Source organism: Puntigrus tetrazona, chromosome 5, assembly GCF_018831695.1.
Source record: "Puntigrus tetrazona isolate hp1 chromosome 5, ASM1883169v1, whole genome shotgun sequence".
NCBI lineage: Eukaryota > Metazoa > Chordata > Actinopteri > Cypriniformes > Cyprinidae > Puntigrus > Puntigrus tetrazona.
The window spans coordinates 7,320,146-7,345,542 of record NC_056703.1 but is presented as its reverse complement, the minus strand read 5'-3'; the positions used below and the strand labels follow the sequence as shown (position 1 = coordinate 7,345,542).

Genomic DNA, 25,397 nt, shown 5'->3' with positions numbered 1-25,397 from the left:
AAAAATAAAATAAAATGAAATGAACACATTTTAAAATATGCCAGTGCCTTTGACTCAAACTAGCAATTTTTAAGGCATGTTTATAAGCCTAAAGTTGAACTATGACCTAACCCTGGCTTAATCTGAGCCCTCTCTGTAAAACCAGGCTATTAGTTATCTACAGGCTATTAGTAATAATGCATTTTATTTACAGGGTGCATTTTTTTGTGTATGACTAAATATTAACATGATTTTACCAATATTGTAATTCCAGTATTACTGTCTTTAGATGTTTTACTCTGATTTTAAGGTCCAGATATATCCCATACAGTATAAGTCTTCCACAGTGCCCCAAAAACAGGAAATAAGGAGAGAGTGCAGTTCATGCCCCCATCCACCTTCCTGAGTGAGCCGAGGGGAAGTGTGAAACATTAAAAAGCGATGTTCTCAGCACATAGCTGTAGTTTGCAGGACAGGATCTATGCTCAATTTGCATGGACAACATTCCTCTTTGACCCCGCACAAAGACACCATCAGATCTGTATTGTTTTGTGACATTTGATGAGTTAAGAAGGCAGCTGACTTGGCACAGATGAAGTGCAGGCTGCTGATAGGTCATTAACTTTGAATCTAGGCTAAAGTAAATATTTTTCTGTGTTTGTACATCTTTGCACCATCAAATAATTTGTTTGAAGGAATTCAATTCCAAGTATTTAAATAAAACTTCAGTTCTAAAAAATTATATTGCAAGTAATGTTTCTCAAAACAAACATCGGTATGTGGGACTGTACATTACCAACATTTATGAACATCCCACAAAACAAAAAGGCACATTTTCAAAAGCCTGCAACCAATAAACACTTTTGGACTTCTGATATGTCAATAGTATTTGTTTGAGATTTCAACATGCCTCTGAAATCAATGTCTCGTGGTCAGAAAAAAAAGTTTAGTAACTATATTGAGAAAACATTGAAATCACATATTTATTTACATATTTGTTTGAAGAATACTTCACCCAATTACAACAAACAGAAAGTAACCCCAGGATTGGTTAACATTTGTTAACATTTATGGGTAGTTTTTATTTAGAAATGTATTGTTCTTTGTTTTTACTATATCAAATACTCTTTTTGTAGTGTAAACATATGACGATTGTACTTTGTACTTCATTTACAGAAAATGCTAAAAAAAACATTTTAAAACAAGAAAATACAGATTCTGTGACAGGTATAAAAAAATCAGGAAGAAGAAAGCAAAAACAGCATGAAATACATTTATCATATTGAACGTAAGACTGTTACGGTAAAGTCACGGTATCACATGACTTCAGGTATCTGGGAAAGCACAGGGATATACACAAACCTTTGGAAATGCACACATTTCCAAACCTCTTGTCAACTCTAAAAAGCATGATGTTAATTATTAACCTTGAATCGATGCTTAAAAAAAGTGTACAAATTCCTACACACATTCGAAGGACTGTCCAAAGCTTCACCATGAAGGCTTCAGTGGCTTTATGTGTAACATTATGCATTCTTTATCAGGTTGCCGGAAAGAGCATAAAGGACCATATGTATGTATGCACTAATCCACAAGAACTGGAGTGCATGCTACATTATTAAATTTGGAAAATGCTGAAAAACATTACCTTTGACTAGAATGAAGTTGGAATTGTAAGTGGTTGTTATTTATCTTTCTCAAAGACAAGGGTCAAGAAGAGAGGTGCGGGAAATTAATGAGCCTGCATCAATCGATTGCAAAATGAGCGCCTGGTCCCAGTGGACGTCCTGCGACCCGTGCACTAATATGACGGTACTGTAATTTCATTGTTTTCATTTGATATCTGATGTCAAAATTGTCATGTGCAATCATTCTGATTTAATCGTAATCCAACAAAAAATGTGAAGCATTCACCTGTGTCTGTGTAACGCAGCATCGCTCTAGAGGTATTGAGGACTTCGGGCAGTTTAAAGGCTCTAGGTGCGTATACCCAATTGGAGAGAGAAAACCCTGCAAACCTTCTACCAAATGCCAGATGGACCCTCCACCTGTCTGCAAGAGCTCCCAATGGAAGTGCGAGTCAGGTTAGTATTTTTTTTTGTCTTTGCAAAGCTTGACAGAAATTCAGTTGTAGGGTGAACTTTTAAACAACATTCAAGACAATTTTTCTGCCCTAAGGAATATGCATAAGCAAAAACCTGAGGTGTAACGGGGATTACGACTGTGGAGAGCCTGATACGTCTGATGAAGATGATTGTGAAACTATCAGGAAACCTTGCGGCCAGACAGCGGTATTTGAGTCCGATATAGCCATCCAAGCTGGATATGGGTCAGAACCTTTTGTATCACTGAATATTTGCTCATATATATATATATATATATATATATATATATATATATATATATATATATATATATTACTGTTAACATAGAAATGTTGTATAAACCTTATACAAATGTTTTATTCAGCAAAAATATGTGTTCAAGAGATTAAAAAAAAAAAATCATCAAGGAATTTTGAAAAGAAATTGCTATTTCACATTGGGGCTTCCATTAACAAATGGTAACATAGGCTCTTGCAATTTTTGTAGGCAATTATATAACAAAAAAAGGAATTGAATAACAATAATAACTGACAACAAAAATGTTGCAAATTATCATTTCATTTCCGGTTACACAACCTCTGCACATTTTCTAAAAATGCTTAATTCCTGTCTCAACAGAATAAATATTCTGGGATCTGGACCTCGAATGAATGCTTTCAATAACAAGTTCTATAACGGCCAATGTAACCGGATCAGAGAACCAACCACGCTGGAATATAACAGACTGCCCTGGAATGTTGGAGTTCTCAGCTATGAGGTGGGTCTCTCATTTTACTGTATGCTTGATGTTAGCTGCTGTATGACAACCTTTGAGTATAAAAGGAATAGTTCACCTAAAAATGTAATTACCCTGAGATCATTTAATAAGTAGATGAATAAGTTGCTTTATCAGAATATATTTGTAGCAATTTTAGCAGTATGCCACTTGCTCTACAGTGGATCTTTTGTGAATGGGTGCCATCCAAACACTTAACCTTCTGAAGCAAAAAGAGATCCATCGAGATCTTATTAAGCCTTAATGTGGGATTTCTTTTTACAAACATACAGCTTTTCACTTTACAAGATGTTAATTGATAGACTAGAGTTATTGTGATGTATTTATCTTTACTTCTTTATCTTCAGACAAAAGTGGAAGAGAGCAGCTCTAAGGAGATGTATGAGGACGTGCACTCTTTAATAAAGGAGATAACTACGGAAACCTCCTTATCTGTTGATGTAGGCTTAAACTTCAAGTTTACACCTACTGAGCCCTCCAGTTCTGGCTCAGGCGATGAGGCTGGCAGCGCTGGTGGAGGTGGTGAAGTTGCTGGCCCCAGTGATGGTGGTGTAGCTGAAGGTCCCGGTGAAGGTGGTGCAGCTGAAGGTCCCGGTGATGGTGGTGTAGCTGAAGGTCCCGGTGATGGTGGTGAAGCTCTAGGTCCTGACGTTTCTGGTACAGACCAAAATACTGGTGCTGGCTTAGGTTTTAGTGCATCAGTAGGATTTGACACTAAGACAACAACAACAAATATCATCAAACAGCTGTCAGAAATCACAACAACCAAGGTGAGATTCGGGTTTATTGCTCATTCTCATTCGAAGAGCTATTTCTTACCCACTTGCTCTATTTGTGTTCAAAACTGTAAAAAGAGAATATTTACAATATAAAGAAATCTGCTCATGTAGGGTCCTAATTTAATTAATAAAGACTAGCTTCTTAGTCCGCTTGTTCTCCTTCAGAGAAAGACCTTCATGAGAGTGAAAGGCAGAGTGGAGCTGGCAACCTACAGGATGAGACAGCGAGGGCTGGAGGTGTCCTCAACGTTCCTGGATGACGTGGATGCCCTGCCACTTACATATGAGAAGGGCCAGTATTTCGCATTCTTAGAGGACTATGGAACACACTACACCAAGAACGGAAAGTCTGGTGGAGAATACGAATTTGTTTATATAATGAATGAGGATGTCCTCAAACTAAAAAGTAAGTTCAAAATCACATATTGATTCAGTGACATGGCATCAACTGGCTCACTTTTTCGGCCTGAAAGTCTGAATTGATTTTATTTGACGGCTCAACTTCATCTGACTGCAGAGGTCACAGATTCGACGGTCAAGAATTGTCTAGAGCTTGGATTTAGGGGTGACTTCCAATTAACCGAAGCAATAAAAGGAGGAGGACACTTCAAACCTAAAAACGACTGTGACGCACTAACAGAGAAACCCACAAGTGTGTATTCTTTTTCTTTTTTTAACAGTAAGCTATTAGAAGGATTCTTCACTCAAAAGTGAGCAATAAAATGAAATTTAACAGGGTTGACAGGATTGTTTATGTCACCACTGGCTTTCATTCTATAAATAAAAAGTGAATTCACAGAAATTTTACACACAAATTAATCAGACACATGCCTTTGTGGTAAAAGTTAAAATTGCTCACAACCATGTTCACCAGGTGACAGGACCACGACTGGGGCTATCGATAAAGTGCTGATCGCAGTGAGGGGAGGCACTCCGGCTTCAGCAGTAGCCATGAAGTCTCAGCTCACTAAAGATGGCATCCTAGACTATAATCAGTATGTGGAATGGGCGAAGACAGTCTCTGCTCTGCCGGCTCTAATTCACAGTGATGTGAGACTCACCTCGCCTTTATTTCACCGACCAGTGCATGCGAGCCAACTGCCATAACGCCACACAATTCTCTTTCGTTATTGTGTTGACAGCCTGAACCCATCTACAACGCCATCCCTTTGGATTTCCCTGACGCACAGCCGAGACGGGAAAATCTGAAAAGAGCCCTGGATGATTATGTGGCCGAGTACAGCGTGTGTAAGTGCCAGCCGTGCCAGAACGGTGGCACCGTGGTCCAGATTGACGGGGAGTGCAAATGCATGTGCCCAACAGGAACCGAAGGCGTTGCGTGTCAGATCATTGAGAAAGAACTAGTGAAAGGTGCGCGTTTGTGTGTGAGCCAACCGGCTTGTAAAACTTCCATAGCATTTGCTTTTGTTGGTTTAAGCTGAACGTACTCTCTCTGTCTGCTAAATCACTTCCAGCTAAGTCTTTTGAACAACTGGGGAACTGGGGCTGCTGGTCTTCTTGGTCGCTCTGCTCCGGGAGGGTTCGCAGACGGACGCGCACGTGCAATACTCACGGTGTACCAGGGGGAATCTGCAGAGGAGACACGACTCGTGAAGATTACTGCTAATATCAAATGCACAAACAGTCATGATATATTAAAAGTTCTGGGTACAAAATAAAACACTTAATTGTTTTCTCGTTAGGTTGTCTTTTAGAGAAACAAACATTTGACAACACTGCCACCTTGTGGTCAATAAGTGATGCAAGCGAAAATGGTTGCATTGAAGAAAATGCAAGCTTTTCTCATATTACCTGACTTTTGCCTGCGGCGATGGTTACACAAATACATTTTATTTAAAAGCTACCATTTTATGACATGAATTTACTAGATGATATTACTTATTTAAGGTTAGTCAAAATAAAGCGTGTTTTTTCTCCTCTCCCACATCACACTCAATTAGGTCATATGAAAATCAAAGAAAACTGGTGATAAATTATTCTGTCACAATATATACTCGCATGAACTATTTTTTCATTGAGGGTATATGTTGGTGAATGAGACCTTTGCATCTTTGAGCACGTTGTCTGGGAATTGATAGTAACCTTAACCAGATGTTAAGTGATATGACTAGAATCCACTTACACATAAGAAATATTTAATGAATTGCCATGCTCATATTATTATTTATATAATAATACAGTATATTTGAATGTGCAATTTAAAGAATAGTCTTCTTTTAATGATAACTAGTGTTCGAGAACAGATAAAACAGAAATGAATGTATGACAAATAGATATGATGTTGAAGTGGATGGCTCACTTTTCACTCTTCTTGGGCCTCTAGAGGTCAGGTTAATAGAGTAGCACTCTTAGCTCTCTATTGAGCCTCTGAGAAGCTCCTTTCAGCTTCAATACCCTTCAAGAGTCAGCTTGTGGTGGCAATGGCTTTGGACTGACACCTTGTTTAAAAACAAAAAACACATATTCAATTTAATTCGTGTTTATTTGTATAGTGGCTTCGAAATTGTTTCAAAGCAGCTTAACAAAAAAAGCGTGTTTCTACATTCCAAGTAATTTGTTATCAGAGTAATGTCTATATGGCAGAGGTGTGTGTGTGTGTGTGAATATATATATTCAGATGTAATGATACTGATCAAAGAGAATGAAAGGAGAAAGGGAAAATAGCTTAAAGCAATGACTAAAAGGTGCACCTCCTGCTTCACCCCAAAGGAAAAACTAAAAATGTCCCAGTGCAGTCAGATTCTAACTTCCCTGAGGTCATGGCATCCATTGAAGTTTGTAAGAGCCGTCACGCCACATTACCTTTCCCATCTGTCTCAGAACCGTGAAAATTAAGTTATGCCCCATGTCAGCACAGTTTTGTCTCTCTTCTCACAATCTTGTCACTGCTCCCCTCGTTTTCTTCATCCCCTTGATGGAAAAAAAATGGACATGGAAGAGCAATCATGTCATATGCACCCATGCAGTCCGGCTCACTATTGCAGACTAAAGCAGGCTGGTGGTGTTGAGAAGGGGTCCTCGATCTGTTTGTCCGTGTAGGGTCATTCAGAAAAGCCCTTCACTGCCTGCCCTTCCCCCAAATTCCTTCTTTAAGAACCCCTTAAAAACCAACCCCCTCTTCCCATCGACTGGCCTGACAACCAAACCTCTTGTTTCTCATGCATTCCACTTCTCATAATATTTTCATGTTTGGTTTATGTCAAGAGATGAAATGTATTATGGATAAGGTTTCCATAAAGAGAAACTGCTCTCTGTCTGATTGCTTATGTAACAAACACCACAATCTGTGTTAAGAGCACTATTGCGATTTTTATCACATTCTGAATCTTACATGCAAGCCAACTCAATCTGTACTCATGCTGGCACAAGTTGCGCAAAAATGAAGAATTTAAACGTAAATGTTTTCTACTCTGCTGTTTCTCTGCTGCACTTCCTATACACTCAACTCTGTGGACATAACTGGATTAACAACAGTGTTGTCAGTTTTAAAGGGGTCTGTTCTTAGCGAAAACTGGATGTGACAGGTTCAACACAGCATGCCTGATCTGAGAAATGGCTCCCCTTTTACAAAGTCCCAGTGGGGCCCTTCACCTGATGAGGATGAATAGTCAGTTCACCTCATTTTGTTACTTCAAACTGAGAGAAAACAACAAGTGGAAAAGTTACGCGTTGGTATGTGTTAATTTTAAATACTTTCTGAAAAGAAAGAAAGAAAAAGAAAACAGAAAGTCCAAACTAAACAAAATATTTCATCTCTCTAAAATGTGCAAATATATATATATATATATATATATATATATATATATATATATATATATATATATATATATATATATATATGCGCCATTTTTGTTGCTTAGATGTTATAAAATACAGACTATCAGTAGATACATATTTTCTTACAGTTTTACATCACAAAAAAAGTATGAAATCCTTGACTAAGGTTTTAATTTATCCAATATCCAAAAAAAAAAAAAAAAAAAAAAAAAAAAAATATATATATATATATATATATATATATATATATATATATATATATATATATTATTTTTTATATATATATATTTTATTTTATTTATTTTTAATAAAATACATTACTAACATGTATAAAAATAACATGTATAACACTTGTATAATAAATGTAGAAATAAGGCATACAAATATTGAAGAATAGTTTTGGAAAAGTAACCCCCACCATTTGGTCCAGATTAACATAATTTACATTGTACTATCTTCTCCTTCTGCTCTCTCAAGAATGTTCACTCTGCTCTTTCTAGAGGTGTCAGCTAGAAGACAGAATGAAGTGCCGGGTCATTGTGCACCGCCTCTATTGTGTGTTTAGTATTAGCATGACAGAAGTGCCACTCGACTTCTCCTTCATTCATTAAGACTGAGAAGCGCTGTCCCACGTCTGCCTTAAAATGAACTGAGCGCCACGTCTGCCATCTTGGATCTCTAGAACTTTTGCAACACCGCGTAAAAAAATCGTACGCTTTCTCAATGATTTTTTTCTGTGAGAGGCAGGCCTTTTTTTAAGGCGTTGGGGGAAGGGTAAATTATCTCATATTTTGTGCCATAATACCTCACTGCTCTTTTGTATATGGAATGCTAACTAGGTATCAAGCTGGTATTGTTATATTAAACTTAACAGAACAAAAGAGGCATACGGAATCTAAGAGGAGATTTGTACTACCCAAGTGCTACTCACACCGAGAAGCGAACTCTTTTGAGCAGCGACAAGCCCACTTACACACACAGTAGCAGGCTGAGTGCGTTTGTGATGGCTACTTGAGGCTTCATTCACGCGAACGCCGCTTTTTTCCTTGTCAGCCTGAGTGAAGACTTTAAATAAACACTCGGGCTTTGAACAAATAAGCCAGTCTCTTGGCTCATGCTCAACTCTGATCCTGTTTAAAGACAACCTCATTTGTTTCCTTAGATGTCGAGAGTCTCTGGGAACTTAGACTAACTCCCTCTGTAAACATTTATGTTTACAAGGTCAAGTGCAGGCACAGGCAGAGCCAAGATGTTTGTCTAGCGCATGCTCATGATAACGACTTTGGTAACATTTTTAAACCGAAGGGGATGTCAGGTGGAAAATAAAGCTTTTTTGATGATGGCAGAACGTTATCGACTATATAAGTACTTTATAATGACCTGGGCTTTTTAATGCTCATTTTGTAGCATATTAGTGTAGGCCATCTTCTAAATGGTACAGTAAAATTGGACGAATGTGCTTTCGAGTGTTCACCATACCTTCATTTACCTGACAGATCTGCACTTAAAGCTATTGTATTAGTTTGTATAGTGAAATAACCAGTCGCACAAGTCAGATGATCTTTGGAATAATTCGAAGCCGATCTTTATGAACATTAGGCTATAAACTGTATTACACGGTATCGTTTATCAACATTATTCACACAATTATATGGTACAGAAACATCATACACATTTACAATAGTCATTTTGTGTACACTAACCAGTCTTTCATACAAAAATAAACTTCCAATATTTATCTATCTCTTTGAAAAGCAGTTTCCACAACATAATAACTTAATATATAGGGGAGCACATATTTTCTTTTATATAAAGACGAATTACTCCTTTTCGTTGTGTGCAGGTTTCGGCAGCTCAAACTAGGTTTTAATAAAAACTCTTTTCACTATGGGATTCCGGTTTTCTTCCGTTATGCTTTTTCGTCCGATTCAGTCGCCTGGCAGTAAATGTAACTATTTAATTCAACAAAAAGTTCGATGTTAACGTGTTTTGGCCAATGAAACTTAATCGGCTGCTAATGTGACCAAAAACAACGCGCGAAGCATTCCTTCACTCTTTCAGGGGATTATTTTTTTCTGTCAGTAATTTACGATACAGGATTCGTCTCGCACTTCAGCTAAAGACGTTCTATTAAAAAAAAACACAAAAGGTCTTTGTGTTTTTGCGTGTTGGCTAAATCTACAATAAAGTGGTAGGTGATGTGCTACTTTTACCGTAGCGCTACTGTTGCTTTTAGTAACCTTGAGAACTCCCAAGTGTCTTAATATACACGTTTTTGTATATAACCCCCACCGCGCACACATATACGCGCGCGCGCACCTTTTGTTTTTACTTCCATGTCTGGGGAGGGGGTGTTGGGGCTTGATTTGGGGAAATCCGAGTTCTCCCCGTTATTTTCACCCATACCAAACATGCAGTTCGTTTTTAAAACACGCCCTATCTTATTATAAAGAGAGATGACAGTGTCAAAATGGTGGACATCGCGATCGAACTCTTTTGTGCTCTTAAATCCCAGGCATCGCTCTCCTCGTCCTCATAATCCGACTCGTACTCGTCGTCCAAGTCGTCCTCGGTGTCCGAAAAGCCGCTCCCGCCGAATCTGTCGTTAAAGCAGAAGTTTTTCATGCTGCCTTTGACATACTCGCATATGGTCCTCTCCGTGCCGTCGCACACGCAAGTGTCCAGCTGCTGGGCTTTGGGGATGGAGCGCATGTTCGCGATGACCCGCCGGCAGTCGTCCGAGCAGCGGTCTCCGCCGAACAGTTTCCGGCAGTGGTGCAGATAGTCCCGCATGGCGGTGCTGCACTCGGGGTCCTTCTCGCACTGCTTGCGCGCTTCGGTGCAGCCCATGTGGCTGGTTCTGGGCATGCAGGGCTCAATGGCTCGCTTGGTCATCTTGCACAGAGTGTCCGAGGCGCACTCGCAGTCCTCCAGCGCCGGGCCGTTCACAGTCAGATTGAGCTGGATGATGGAAGAAATGCAATGGCTGGGACACTTTTTCCTGTTGCCGTTTATCACCGGACCGCACGCGTGTAGATACTGCGTGTACGCGTAGTGACACTCCGGTTCTCCCTGGCACTTTATGATGGCTTGCCAGCATATCAAACGCTGGCTGTGTGCCGGCGATGCGATGGATAAACGACTACAACATATCAGCGCACAGCCGATGGACAGAATCAGTATTTGCAGCCGTAGAGTGACTGCAGAGTTGCCGGAGTTTGCCATTCCTTGACGTCGAAGAAGCTTAAAAGTTAACTTGTGAGGGGGATTCCATCTGTTGGTTTATAAGCCATAATGTTTCTCCACCGTAGGCAAACAGCTCCCTTGTTCCATGCCCGCCGTCTAGCCGCGTTCTTCTGTTGGCCACTTCGATAATTAAGCGCGTTCATATTTGTCCCTCCGATATCCGCAGGAACGTGCGCAGAAACTCCTCCATGGACGACACGCCAAACGGTTGGAAAACGAAGCACGTTTGCTCACTGCCGCGAGAGCGGAGCGCGCGGCAGCATCTTGAGTCTTTATTCTCGCCGTCCTTTGTGCAGCGATCCAGCGACGAATCATAAATTACATCGAAGCGTCCCACGAGCGGCCTCGCGCTACATCTTGTCCAAATAACAAAGCTGGAAAAAGTTCAACTCGCTCCGGCTCCTCTCTCTCTCCGCGAGAGGTCTCGGTGGATCCGTTCAGTTACGCGGACCCCAGAAGTATGCGCGCAGCACACTATTGGTCCGATCGGTTGTTGTGATTTCTGACGTCACGTAGAGGGTGGAGGTCAGAACTTGATGGAGGTCGAGAATGTGGAGAGTGCGTGGGCCGTAGTTTGACTTGATAAAGCGTCAGACCCCGCCCACGGTGACACAGAGCTAGAATATTTTGGCTATCAAAGTGCGTTGCGTGTCCTTGCCCAGTCCTCAATACTCTAACGGCGATGCTCAGCTATTTTCAGTTACAAGTAATTATGTGTAATTATTTGAACTTATTTAGCCTTCAGCCTGTTTTAAGAAGTGTTCATGCATCTGCGCTCCAAAGAAATATCGACTACCACTTTTATAGAGGCTTTAATATAGAGTTCAAATATTCAGCATCAAAAGACAATCTGTGGGAAATTAACAGGGCAAGTATATCTTTAAAAATCAATAAATAAAACATAATTCACATATTAATTTAATGATTTAATAACATGACAGAGAGTTATGTGTGTGTGTGTGTTTCTTTTTGCATCGATTTACGTCTCTCTGTGTTTGTACAGTCCGTAATGAATTTAACAGGCATTTTGCAGACAGTTGTTTTATTTGGAGAATTGGATTTGTCTGTTTAAACAAAAGGATTTCAAAGATACGTTTGCAATCATCGCTCCTCCATTTTGATGCACGATCCGATGATTTCAGTGTTACTATTCCAGCTTTATATGTTTTCGGTGGGTCTCCTTCAGTAAGTCCACAGTTATTAAACATTTGTCCAAATGTGGACACATGCTTCTCTATTAGAAACACACTTCCAGGAAGTTCACTTGGGTGTTTTCTGTGCTGACATGCATCGGGCATCGCATTTGGTCAGCAGACGATTGCGTGAACAATCCTTTGATCCTCTCTGGTTGGGTCGATTGCCTAAATGGAGCAAAATAACAGCTGTTCCAACACGCACAGCTTTTCTTTTTCCTTCTGTTTTCACCCCCAAAACTTTACTGTCCCCTCATTACGTACTCCACGGTACTACACAAAAAGTCCTTTCTCGTTCATTATCAACATCCAGATAGTTGCAGGTCTGCCTTTTAGGAGATTTAATCAGTTAAACGGTATAATTATATCAAATTATAATTGGATGTTGCACATTTGATGTATATCTACACAATTGTGGAACAGTCCTGTGCCTTCCATTTCTCAGTTTCTGATTCTAATCATCACCTGGCCCAGATCTGCAGGAAGAGAAGGGGCAGCAGAACAGAGCGGACTGTGTTATCCATGCTACATTGACCCTATCACACTGCAGCGCTCAAACCACAAAGCTCGGGCAGCTGGCCAAAAATGCCCCCTACCCCACCCCCACCTTTCAACATTTTCTCCTTTTTCCAATTAGAGAGATTAGATGGCCCATTTGGGAGGAAAGGAGCAAACAGTCTCATGCAAATTCTCTAACATTCCACAGAAAAACTGTAATACGGCACATCCATTTCTAACATGGCTTTCTCACAAGCACGTTTTTATTGAAGAGGAGAAACCTAGCCGTGTTTGGAAGTGAGAAACGTGCTGCAGTTTTGCTATCCGGCGTGATTTCACTCAGGGAATGTGAACTTTTAAAATAATAGATAAGTCACACTGTCTGAAATCGCAAACTATTCCACAACAAGCAAAGAAACTGCTTCCCGGCACTGAGAAAACAGGATCGTTCACACACTCCAGAGCTCAAGGCTTCGCTCCTCACAAAGGATGAAATTGTTCAATCTGCTGAGACTATTACTGCAAGATGTTGGCATTTCCTTTTCTTATAGACAGAACTGCTGTGAAATGTATTCAGAATCTCTCTGAGGAGTCGGTTGTCCCCTCTTGCCAAGCTGTCAGACCTGTTTATCATTATTTGCTGAAAAGTAGCCCAGGCTTTGCGATTAGGGGAAAAAAAACTAAAAGAGAACGTTCGGTGGAAAGACCTGGTTCCTAAGATGTGTCTAATTATTTGCATAATTTCAGTTCTAGAGAAGTTCTAGCTGTTTTCGTACACACGCATGCTGCTGAAATCTAGCCTGAATCATGTCAGTGTTGGACGCAGGCCAGTGGAGTTGGCCAAATTTTCTCTTGCTCAGATGAAGTCTGAGGCATGAACAGACAACTCTGTCCTTCATAACTTTAACCAGTTGCATACTTAAAACTATTATAGGTATATAAACTACAATAGTGCTATTTCTTTAATGCTCGTCATATTACTTTATACAGTTTTCTTTACGGTCAAGAGAGCTATTTAAAAGTGTAATGTAAAGAAAGCATAATACATGAAGACATATACTTCATATATGGCACAGAATTTCCTTTTTCTATCGAAACTGTTTTGTTCTGTTGCCCACAGTGACAATAAGTCATAACAACTGTAGATTAGGAATGCTGAGGGTTTTTTTTGGAAAGAGGGCACATGGCTTTCTCAGCGCTCAAGAAGTCTCAGTCTTCACGTCTCCACCACTGTCACAAATGATTACACACACTGAAGACTCATTGCCAAAAACATATTCATCAGGACCTCCCTCTTCAAGAAGCTCTCAAAGGCACAGCGATTGCACACTATGATGTTAGTTTGTTGCCAAAACGGCCTGGCTCCACCAAGCTGATTTAATGGAAACAGCTGTTAACTGTCTCTCCGCTACTTTCACTGGTCTGTGTTTGCTTAACCGTCTGCTTTTTTCATATCTTAAGCAAATGTTTCTGAATGAGCTGTTGCAGCCATTTGCCGGGTCTTTCATTAGGAAGACCCTCTTTAAAGATCTTTATACAAATACCATCTGTTGAACGGAGCGAATACTTTAGGTGGAATTTCCCTCTTTGAAACTCCATGGTTGTAATGTGTGGCTAAGGTCTAGTATGTCACACATTCATCTTGCCTATCATAATATAACGTTTTGTGTGTGTAAAAAGCCATATTGTATAGTCAACCATCTCAGCTATAAGGTTTAAATGGATTACTGGCTCTTTGCTGTCCTTACTTAGACAACCTGTAAAGTGCACTTGACCCTAAAGTAATGGTCTGGTACTATTTAAACAGTAAAGCATCTGTGAAACGAATAGAACAGAACCGAGGGCTGATGTCACAGTGTTAAAGCTGTTTTTTTGAACAGTATTTATAATAATTCACCAACCTTTTAATCAGGTCTTTGAAACAATTGTCGTTTGTGTGCTAGCCAGAAATACAGTTTATGAATACTTTCATAGCACATCAATTTGAACACAAAGTTCAACTGGCAACATTTTTTTTAACATCTGTGAGAAGTTGCTTACCAAATGACGCAGAACACAGAGTGGGACTTTGTCCAATATGGACTTAAATGAATAATAGAAAGTAGTTTGCAATCTAAATAGATGATTGTTAGTGACAGGTTGGAAAAAGAGACAAATTGCCCACGTTTGACATCAGACAAGAGTTGTCATTTTAGGAGGATTGGCATACTAATATTTTTAATTTAATCTAAAAAAAAAATAAAAATTTGTGCACTGATAAATCATTTTCAGTAAAGATAAGAATGATCCATTTTGATGTTATCAAAAGCCTTAAGGTTCACACCAAGCACGATAACTAAAGATAACTGCAACGGAGTGAACCGAAGAGTCGTGCAGAACCATGTGCAAGATTTATTCGAAAGCAGTGGTCAAAAACACAGGCAGGTTCAAAAGGAGCAAACAGATATGGCACGGGCAAAACACAAGAAGAATCCAGGGAACAAGCGAGGGTCATTCGATGGCAAACATAATCAAGTCCACAGCGAAAAAATCCGGATACAAGAGCAATGGTCAAAACAGGTCCAAAAGGCAAAACAAAGTTCAAAACATGTGAAACACAGACAAGGCAAGACTAAGACTAAATAAACTAGGGAATTAACTACGTGCTCTGTGAAGTAGCTATCGCAAAACAGTGATATGTGCTATCCAATACTCAGCGGTGAGTGAGAGGTTGTTCAATGCTTAAGTAGCATGTTTTTGACTGGATACAGATGTGTAATCAGATGAGAGTGTGTAAATGAATGCAGGTGTAACCAACAGTGTAGTGTAGTGCAAGAGTCCATGTGGTGAGCTGGTGACCTCTGGTGGGGGGTGGATGGAAGTTCATAACCCGGATTCGTGACAGTAAGTATAGATCTAAATATTGTTATCAGTATTAAAGAATAGCAGAGTCCACACCACAGCTATTAAAACAATAAAGCCACGGAGAAACAATGTTGTTGGGATCATTTTCAGAACTATATTTTTCTAGCTGATGAGAGCCAATCAGAATCCTTCCTGCTATCACGAGCTGGACAATTTAAAGCGGCAGAAGCACGTGCTCTTAGATTAAACAGACTATATAGTTAGCTGGTGTTGACGCTAATATCGTTATCATGTTGGTGTGAACGGGCCTTTAAGAATTGCAGTCGTGTAGTTAAACTATTACTGTATCAATACGCATCTGTCATATTAAAAAAAGTTATTTCAGTCAGCTGTTGCGAAGTAATATTAACACAAAGAAACTTTCTGCAAAGCGTTACCGATTTTTCATCACAAACCAAATTAAATGTGTTCCATGTGGGCTAAATGACATCATAGCTCTGATGTCCCAGGATGGTTTGACCCATTAAGCCTCAGTATATTCGCTGATTAAAAGAGAATTCATGGTGGTCCTGAGCAGAGCTCTTACGCTCGCACTGTAGATCATTTTACACTCTTGTACAATTTATGACCTTATACTTTAACATATTTTTGGTAACTGACATGCAGCTGTTTTGTTGGTCGCTAAGTTACAAATCAGCACCAAGTCCTGGGGTTCTCGTTCTCATCAACTAAAAAGTACAATAGTAACAACTCTCATGAGCATTACAACACTGACAAAAATGTTTTATATTTTGTACCTCGAACTGCATTCATGTTTAAGCGCGTGTATACATCACATATGCAGAGACACTAAAGTAGTCATTAGCTTCAGCTTAGCAGCTCTATCACTTTCTCATTAGGCCCGTGTTGTTGATTTGTTTGGGGAGGGGATATGAGATGTAAATAAGGTCTCTATTGCCTATTGTAGCCTGTATCTGTCCCTCTCCTTTCCCTCCCCCTTCTGATTATCATCTCGGCTGGAAAGTTCCCACGAGGCCTGAATGTTTTTTTTACCGTAAGCCAATCAGTGGCATGAAGGCAGGGCAGTGTGAATGATCCATTGTCTGTCCGTGGAGGGCTGGAGAGAGGGGAGGAGAGTGGAATTGTTTGGGTCTTTAGCTCACCACCATCAACACAGATGACAGTGAGTTTCTGAATAGGTAAACGAATATAGACAAAACTCGGTGATGTTTACATATCTCTGTTGCATCTGTGTTCGTTTCCCGCCTGATCGTTACAGTATTGCAAAGGAATGGGTTTGGAAGACTGCTGTTACTTTAAAACAAAGGAATGAGTAATTCAGTTCAAGAAAAACAGAATATAGACAATGATTTCCTACCAGTATTATGTCAAGAAACCAAATAATGTTGAGATGTTTTTAGAGTTGAACAAGGTAGCAAATTGTACCACCACCTGTATTCTCTACAGCCTTTGTCTTTCCGTCTCTTTAAAGTCGACATCAGCACTCCATGATTGGACAAATGTCATCGGTATTAATAAATTGACGTGTAAGCATACAGGGATGAGCTTTCCTCACTTTGCCTTAAATTCTCACTTGGGTTATGCATTTGGAATTTAGTAATGTGCTTGAATTTGAGTTTCAAACAAGCAGTGAAACTCCAGCTGCTCTCAGCCATTTTGAGGTAAAAGTGCTGGGACTGGTGCTGGTAAAAATGTGTCCTAAATCAATATCTTTCAATAACCCTCATATTGTTCCAAACATAAGACCTTCATTCGTCATCCTTCATCAAATTAAGATATTTTTGATGAGTTGTTTGACCCTACATAGACGGCAACACAACTAGTAGTCCATGTGGTTCAAGTGCAGTTTTATGAAGCTACAAAAATACATTTTGTGCAGAAATAAAACAAAAAAATCTCTTCTGTCTCATCCACGACACGCATCACATCAACAATTTTAATGATGTGACTTACTACCTTTCTGTGCCTTGAATGTGGTAGTTTTCGTTGCGGTATACGCAGGGTCAGAAAGATTTCGTATTTAATCTTTCGTAAACATCTTGTTTTTTTGTTTTCCAAAGATGAAGGTCTTACAGCTTCAGTATGACAAGAGGGTAATTAATGATGGGATTTTCATTTTTGGGGGAACTATCTCTTGTCACTCCTACACTCGTACAGTTAAAAAGGAAAACTCTTTATTTCAATCCCCTCTAAAGGGTACTTAGCATATAGTTAGCATGCATATTATTACTAACATACTTTAGGTGTAGTTAATCTACAATATTGCCCCTTTAAGCATATTCCCCTGCACTGAAAAGCTCTTATACCCCTAAACAATCCATTTATTACACATTCTTGCCCTGACAGCGTTATTCAGTGGTGAAGTATGTGCATGTTTTTGGTGCTACACCGTGTCCTATCTGCAAATATCTGTATGCGTCTGATGCTGGAGAGAAACAATTGTCACACAAAAATGATGTGATGATGCGATTGCAGGGCATTGAGATGTTTTACCGTTAACCTTTTGTGTTAAAGATGCCACCACAGAAGTAAGTCGTCCCAGAACACACGCACTGACAACTACATCTCAGAACATCTACATCATCTTACAGGGATTGCCACAGCACTGAAATCAGTTCAGTAAAAGTGGGAATATCCTGTCTGATGACATGCACACATTGAGGGGAGGAGAATAGAGAGTATGGCTAAGGGCCTAACCGCAATATCTAAATATTGACTGTACAACTTGTAATCATGTTTGGTCTGCGGACAGGGTGAAAATAAACACCAGTGTGTGCGTGTGTATGCGTGTTCTCTCATCCTATAATAGAAACAGTGCAGACATGCCTTTTCAATATGTTTAGAGCACTCATAATTAAACATGCACAAATCATTAAAGGGATTAGAAGAGATGTATCTCATCAAGACTTAATATGCTGTGTTTGCTTTTGACATTTGCGATTTTAAGCATATGGAGCTCATCAGAGCGGTCCTTTGCATTGCAATTGCTTGCGGTTTCAATGCATACTGATATAAATCTTTTCATGTGGGTGGTCTTGGAAACGGGAAGACCTTCTGCACTGAAACAACAAAATAAAGCATTTTACTTTCACTCGAGGGGTATGCTTGTTATATCTTCATAATTCACCCTTCGCGGTGGGTAACAGCTTTTCCTGATCCTTACATTGCTGGAATGTCATTGAGCAAACATTTCTAGATTTAAAAAAAGAAGAAAAACAATAACTTGGCAGAACAACACAACATAGCTTTTAAGTGACTTTTAACATTCCCAGAAGTTATTTTCCTTTGGCTTAACGAAAATATGGAATATAATTAAGTAAAAAACATTTATATTCTTTTAGCTTTAACTACTATATTAAATTAGTTTTATAATTATGTCTGAATCCCTCTCCTAGCATCAGACAGAGCCACCTTAGGCTATATAAACATTATGAGAAAGCGGTTTACAAGGAACCTTTTGAAGTGGATTATAAAAACGTAGCTCAATTCAATTTAACCATTTATAAAGCATACTTTTTTTGTTCATTGACAACTGTATGGTAAAATGGATGAGTAATTGTGACATAAATGAAAGTTTTGGGTTTACGCTGTAACGCTTAGCCCAAATGGCCCATTAATTCTGCACTGGCACTGAGACTGAGAGACAGAGGGAATAAGAGAGTGATGCCATGTTATTCTTCTGCTTTAACTCCTTCCAATGAGTTTTGGAGGGGCTGAGGGGAGGAGCACGAGGGGGAGCTCTGGGGAAGAAAAAGAGGGTGAAGAAAGGAAAAAAGAAGAGGGGGAATATAAATTAGCTGAGAGACAATCAAGCAAGAAGGGGGAAAACTGAGATCAGACTGATTGGAAGGAGAGCGTCAAACTGTGGGAATTTATACAAGCTTATTTTCTTACATACTACTTCACTGACTTAACTTTTATAGGAACGGTTCTCTCATAAGGAAAATTATAAATTACATTCGCTCTCCCTCGTGTTTTTTATTTCTTAGATTTTTGTTCACGTTAAACACAAACTGACTACAATGTACATTTGTACTAGAAGCTTTTTAAGTGTATTTTGCACATTGTAGGCCGTTCAGACGATCCTTCGTGTCTCTTACCCAAATAAATTCACTGCAGCATCGCCATCTAGTGTGCAACCTGAATAAATCTCCTCCCGTGAGAAAGCATCCTGTAATTCTGATTATAAGAAATCTGTCGCTTACATAGAGGTTATGTTGACACGCCACATAAGGAAAATGATAAATATCGTGAGACAAAAGAACGTCAACGTCATTAGCTACTGTCATTTATTTGTAAGACAGCATGTTATTTTGTTATACAAACAACAAACCTGAATTTTGCTAATGGTGGATGAATGGCATTATGTCTGTGAGGTTTGCATTTCAGTGAAGTAACACACGACCAGTGCATACAGACATCATAAGTAACCCCCAATGATATTTAATCGTAATTTTACCCAGTATCTATCGACTGAAACGTGTAAGCAAAAAGGTGAAAAATGCATTAAACGAGCAACCCAAAATACTTTGTTTCGACGGTTCGGAAAAAATAAAAAGTTATATTAATCTATGTTCCAGAGAGATATACAGAACTACAGAAGCAGCTAAATAAAGTGACAAAAGGCTGGTTAGCCTGGATTATGCAAAAATAAGATCAGTCTTTAAAAATAAAGATTAAAAATGAACATTCAATGAGATTCACAAGAAACACTTTTGTGTGATGTAATCTGGCTAAATAGTAGTAAGACTAATTCTTACAGTGTCTGTTACATTAGGTTAAAAAAAAGCCTAAAACTGATTTTTCTGTCACTGAGGGAGGATTGAATTTCAAAATGTGACACACTGTAAATGCTAATGGTTAAGTGTTAAAACAAAGGCACATTACTAATAAACGGAATAAAAAAAATAAAACCGAGGGTCAATAACAGTGAGAAGCCGCCTCTGAAATGACCTTCATACAAAAGCCATTCGATTCATTCAGATAGCATTTTATCAGAGCCTTTTCAAGACTCAAAATGACCAACACAGATGTTTGGGAGCGCAAGCCAGCGTCTATGGATGCAGAGGTCTGCAAATTCAATTACTTCAATAAGAAATCATAGATTTAAGGCAACATTTCTGTGTCCAAAGAAAAATTCCTACAGTGTAAAGAAACGTATGTTTGTTGAAAAGGTAACACTGAAACAAACAAAAAAAAAGTACTTCATTGTCAATCTTGGTGATTGTGCTGTAAAAACACACCAACTCTACTGATCGTGCTTGCTGTGAAGCGATCTGTGCTCTGGTGCCATAGCATTTCACTACCTCCCACTGGTGTGAAATCAAAGGAAGCTAAACTCTTGAGGTTCAGTGGGATATCTCTCTTAAATCTTCCACAAACAAAAACCTTGGACTGTTCACATTACGGAGAGAAACTATGCTCTGTACTACAAATCTCCAGCTGTCTTCTTTTCTACAGATCGTAATGTGTTGAATGCGTGGTTTGCGAGTGACTAAGAAAGAGAGTGAAGCAAGAGTGAATCCCTAATGCGAATGGAAACAAAGGCGAGGAGGGGAAAACACTTTGGTCCATGCATTATCTAACTTGGTTGGCTGTAATATTTTTCAAATCGAGAGCACCCTTTTTTCTTGTTTGTGTTCGCAAAAGTCCTGCCTGCTTTCAAAGCACAGGGATAGCATTCACCGGCTCTGCCTTTCTACCCGTTCTCTCTCCAAAGAACCAAATGAATGCTATGGTCGGGCATGCTAGTGGCGAACACCAGGCCCGCATCGTTCTTGCCGTCCAGTCCATTGAGCCACGAGGTGACGCCCGGTAAGAAACTAGAGCCACGTTTGGATTTGCGGTAGGCTGGCAGAGGCCAGCGGCCCACGGTTACCTCAGTCCTCAAGTCCATAACATAGAGGTGGTGGTTGTCAAAGAGGAGAGCGAACACCTCGCCAAAACTAAGCAGAGAGAGACTGGAGGGGTCCTGCTGTGGTTTGATGACTCTATAAATATGAAAGAATCAGTACATTAAGCAAACACCTCTTTTGATAAATCAATATATAGCTGCACAAATTTGCAGATCTGAAATATTTCTTAATTTCAGCACTCTCACCAACATAAAAACTGTCTCATTAAACATTCAAAGGATAGTTTATTTAACAGGGTAAATGGCAGCTTGGTTAAACAATCAAAGGGCAGAAATTAAATTTACCTGACGACATCAAAACTTGCAAAGTCCCACTGGTATATGCCCAGGTCTGAGCAACAAACAATGTACCGGCCATCAAACTGTAACCGCGGCTGCAAGCAAACACTGCGGTCTTCTGACACGGATAGAGTCTTTAAGCACTTGCAGTTGATCTCCCGGCCTATAGGCCACACCTGTGGACAAACAGAACCAGATAAATATTGTATGTTAAGTCAGAATCTCACATAATTACGGGCGCTGCAAAAATACTGGTTATTAAAAAAAAGAAAATATTGATATTTAGTCAATACAATGATGAACATTGTGAAAAACACTGAAAAAGTGCGATTAATATTACCTTTATTTCATACTTATCAACACTCAGTAGTATGTAGTCACCAGGACTGTGCATCATGGACTCCACTTGGCTTTTTTGAAGGTGCACCTAAACAAGCACAGAGGAACAGTATAGGTTTGGCATTTGTTAAACTAACTCATTGCCAAAATAATAATAATAAAACAGCTAAATAAAACACCAAAACACTGCATAATGAAAACTGGTCAAGAGTCTTACCTTGGTGACCCACTCAGTGTGTCCAGTAAGAGTGTTGACACAGGTTCCTGAAGACAGGGACCAGACTTTTACAGTGAAGTCTGCTGAGCCACTGACCAGAGTGTCTAACTCATCGTTGTAATCTATGCTGAATACTGCAAAAACAAAAAAAGCAAAACTTTAGAATTATGCATACGCTATGTCTTCATGCCATGACGCAACCGTGAAGGACTGCACTGACAAAACAGAAATCATAGACAAGAACAACTACTAATGTTTGTTTAATAATCGCTTTGTGCCATTAGCTGGAAAAACGTGGGAGAATCTGACACCAACCCGCCCCAGTATGTCCTCGGAATTGCTGGATTTTGGCACCAGTGCTCCATTCCCAGCACGCAATGGTGTTGTCAAAAGACCCAGTCACCAGTTTCTGCTCATCAAACTTGACAGTGGCACAAGTGTGGGTCTGGATGCCGTAGACGCACTGCCCTGTGCGGACATCCCATAGTTTAGCTGACAGGTCATCAGAACCTAAGAGAAAGGACTGCTTTGATCAGTGCATGACCAAACAAGTAATATTTCACCAGTAAACCAACTGAATATAATAACCTGCTTGGTTTCACTCACAAAGAAGTGTTGTTTTAGTGCCAGAGAGCAAATATGGGTTTGTAAAAAGAACACAACTACATCAATATTCAGTTAAGCCAACACAGAACAGCTTTACTCAAACCAGCTACCCTGTCGATTCAAAATTAACATGCACCAATTCTTTTAAATTGCCATAAGATGCATGAATCCATAAGGAGCGTAACAACTCATCACCAATTCATCCCCACGCTGGAGAATTAAAACTGAGCTCATGAAGGAGATAAAACAGCTTTATTATTGTGTGTAATGGAAGTATCAGGGACAGTTGTTGTATATAGCCATAGCTGATTGTATGGAGGCAGATGTCAATGCAAGCTTCAGGTTTAAAAAGGGTGGTGGAAAGGATTAAAGAAATCTCTCACTTCACTATAGACACTGATTTAAAAATAACAAGCTCTAGGCAAAAACACGTGCATAGATGAATCATTCACCTCCATTAAAGACAACTATAAAAGCAACGCACCTGTGCAGAGCAGCCCATCCCGGTAGTAGAGAGCATATACCCGAGCACTGTGTCCTATAAGAGAGCTCGTCTCAAAAGCATCCTCCTCCCTTAGCTGCTTCATGCGCAGTTTGGCCTTTAGATAAACCCCTTTCCAGTGTGTCGCATCCTGGATGGACTCATCAATGCGCCAGCCGAGGTCTTGACACACGCTCTGCCACACTTCTGTACAGGCATTGATGACTTTATTCCACTGCTTGCACACCAGACAGCAGGTAAGCAGGGTTTGGGGGTCCAGCCAGCGGAGCAGGTAGAAGGCCAGCTCTAAAGGCAGCAGGCGCAGGAAATCCCGCTTCAGGAGCGCCTCCAGCCTATTGGACAAGTGTCGCAGTTGGGCGGCGCCACTCAGTGAGATGAGGTGGTCCAGCGATTGGTTGCGCTGCTGGTCACTTAGCGCCAGGAAGGCGGTGGAAACTGACTCCAGCCACCCCTCGAAAGCCGCCTTTTCCATGGGCACATGAGGGCGTCTACCTGTTGACACATAAAATGATCAGATCAGACAATGCATCTGAAAATCGAAGTGGTGTAAACACTGCTTTTTATCGTGTGAAAAGAACAATACGACAACAGCTGCTGAAAATACAATACAAAAGAGAAAAATAAAACTTCAGATCACATAATGGATGATGGATAGAAAGCTACTCTGATGCAACCTTTGAGTAATGATAATGTAATCTGCATGGCTGCATACTTTTTTGCAAAAAAACATTTTCCTTACACTCAAAATTGTCAGATCTCCATGACTACTTGGCTGACACGATAACACAGCTTTCTGCACAGAAACTGACAAGCTGTCATGTAACTACAATGCAGTTCTCTGGTTTCCAAACATACTTGCTAAAACACATTCGCTAGCTCGAAGGCCAGGTACTTTATTATTATTTTTTAAAATCCTTTTCTTTTTTGCCCAAGTCAATCTAATAAAATGACCGGCAGCTATTCGATAACAACATATCTTATTAGCCCAAATTACATGAAATACATGAAACACTCACCATTTCAAGCAGAATCAGTGTGAGGAGAGCGCTAGCTAGCCGCGCGAGCTAACAGGTGTCAACGTAAATCGATATCGCTCTACAAAAGAGAAACTTTAACTTTTGCGGTTGAGTCACAATCCGACCTCGTCTGATGACAATCTAATATCAGCGGCACAAAAAACTGAACCTCCCCGCTAGCTGCCGTCAGGCAAATCTGTAGTGTCCCGAGCTAGCATATACAACCATATTTGAATCTAACAGAAACGACTTGATTCAGGAAATTCACTAGCTCTCTATTCGCTCACATTGTAACGGCTGTATTATTGCAAAACGTAATATCATACGTTCATTTGAAGTACATTTATTGTTGTTCTGTTCTGTTTGTGGAGTTAGCTTGCTAGGCTAAGACAGAGAACCTCCGTTAGCAATGAGGAATTACAGCGACAGGAAGTTGCTGGATGAGCAATTTGACACGAGCGGGAGGAAGTCAGGGGGCGTGTTCGCCGCCTGTCACTTTTTTAAAACACGCATTTCTTTAATACTGTGCGCAAAATGCTGTGTGTCGTTTTACACAAACCCCATACGATGTTGTAGCTTAAACATTTTAATCGTTTAGTTAAAAGTGACACAAACGTGTTTATGTGGCGCAAGTTGTTTGATGGTCAACAGGGGGCACACTTTACTAAATAAACTGTGGCTATCAGTCGCCTGTTTTTTTTAATCCATTACTTAGATTTGGAGTCTGGAAGATTTTTAGCCTGTTAAACATAGTCTGTTATGCTCTCTTATTTGATCAAAACGGCGGTAGAAATATTGTAATATATATATATATATATATATATATATATATATATATATATATATATATATATATATATATATATATATATATATATATATATTAAGATTTATTAAAATGCAATCAGTTTTGCTATGGCATTTTCAGCGTAAAATTTAAGTGTTAAAAATAGTTCTTCTCATTATCTAGGCTGAAAACAGCTGAACGTGATAACTTTCCAAGATGGTTTGATGAATATAAAAATCTTGTTTGTTATATAAGATAAGATAATAGCAAAGCAATATAATGAATTAATAAATAATTTAAATAAAGATTTTTGAACCCAAATTAATACAAACCCTGTGGTAGGCTACATATGGTAGCATCCTAACCCAAGTGTATCAGTTAGGCCAGATTTGTTTGGATCAAACTCCGAAAGCATGATATTTTAGATATACGCTTAGAAAAACAAGGTTCAGGGTGGAGGGTAGGTATTCAGAATGACTGTGCATCTGTTGAACAGAGA

The 25,397-nt window shown here is 39.5% G+C and overlaps 3 protein-coding genes across 3 annotated transcripts; 1 reads left to right on the top strand and 2 right to left on the bottom strand.

Moving 5' to 3' along the window:
- The first annotated feature begins 1,405 nt into the window (after window positions 1–1,405).
- Window positions 1,406–5,331, top strand: c9 (complement component 9). Its single transcript, XM_043240529.1, has 11 exons — window positions 1,406–1,552; window positions 1,683–1,791; window positions 1,913–2,063; window positions 2,158–2,308; window positions 2,703–2,841; window positions 3,207–3,629; window positions 3,804–4,044; window positions 4,156–4,290; window positions 4,513–4,688; window positions 4,781–5,009; window positions 5,114–5,331. The coding sequence occupies exons 1-11, from the start codon at window positions 1,416–1,418 to the stop codon at window positions 5,263–5,265; spliced, it is 2,043 nt and encodes a 680-aa protein (XP_043096464.1). The 5' UTR covers window positions 1,406–1,415; the 3' UTR covers window positions 5,266–5,331.
- A 3,664-nt stretch (window positions 5,332–8,995) lies between these two features.
- Window positions 8,996–11,166, bottom strand: gas1b (growth arrest-specific 1b). Its single transcript, XM_043240724.1, has one exon. The coding sequence runs from the start codon at window positions 10,659–10,661 to the stop codon at window positions 9,873–9,875; it is 789 nt and encodes a 262-aa protein (XP_043096659.1). The 5' UTR covers window positions 10,662–11,166; the 3' UTR covers window positions 8,996–9,872.
- An 8,347-nt stretch (window positions 11,167–19,513) lies between these two features.
- Window positions 19,514–24,544, bottom strand: fbxw2 (F-box and WD repeat domain containing 2). The gene is made up of 7 exons (XM_043240174.1): window positions 24,112–24,544; window positions 23,078–23,587; window positions 22,303–22,497; window positions 21,988–22,121; window positions 21,772–21,858; window positions 21,438–21,607; window positions 19,514–21,228 (listed from the first exon to the last, which is right to left on the bottom strand). Exons 2-7 carry the CDS (start codon window positions 23,565–23,567, stop codon window positions 20,937–20,939), a joined length of 1,368 nt encoding a protein of 455 aa, XP_043096109.1. The 5' UTR covers window positions 23,568–23,587; window positions 24,112–24,544; the 3' UTR covers window positions 19,514–20,936.
- Between the last annotated feature and the right edge of the window lie 853 nt (window positions 24,545–25,397).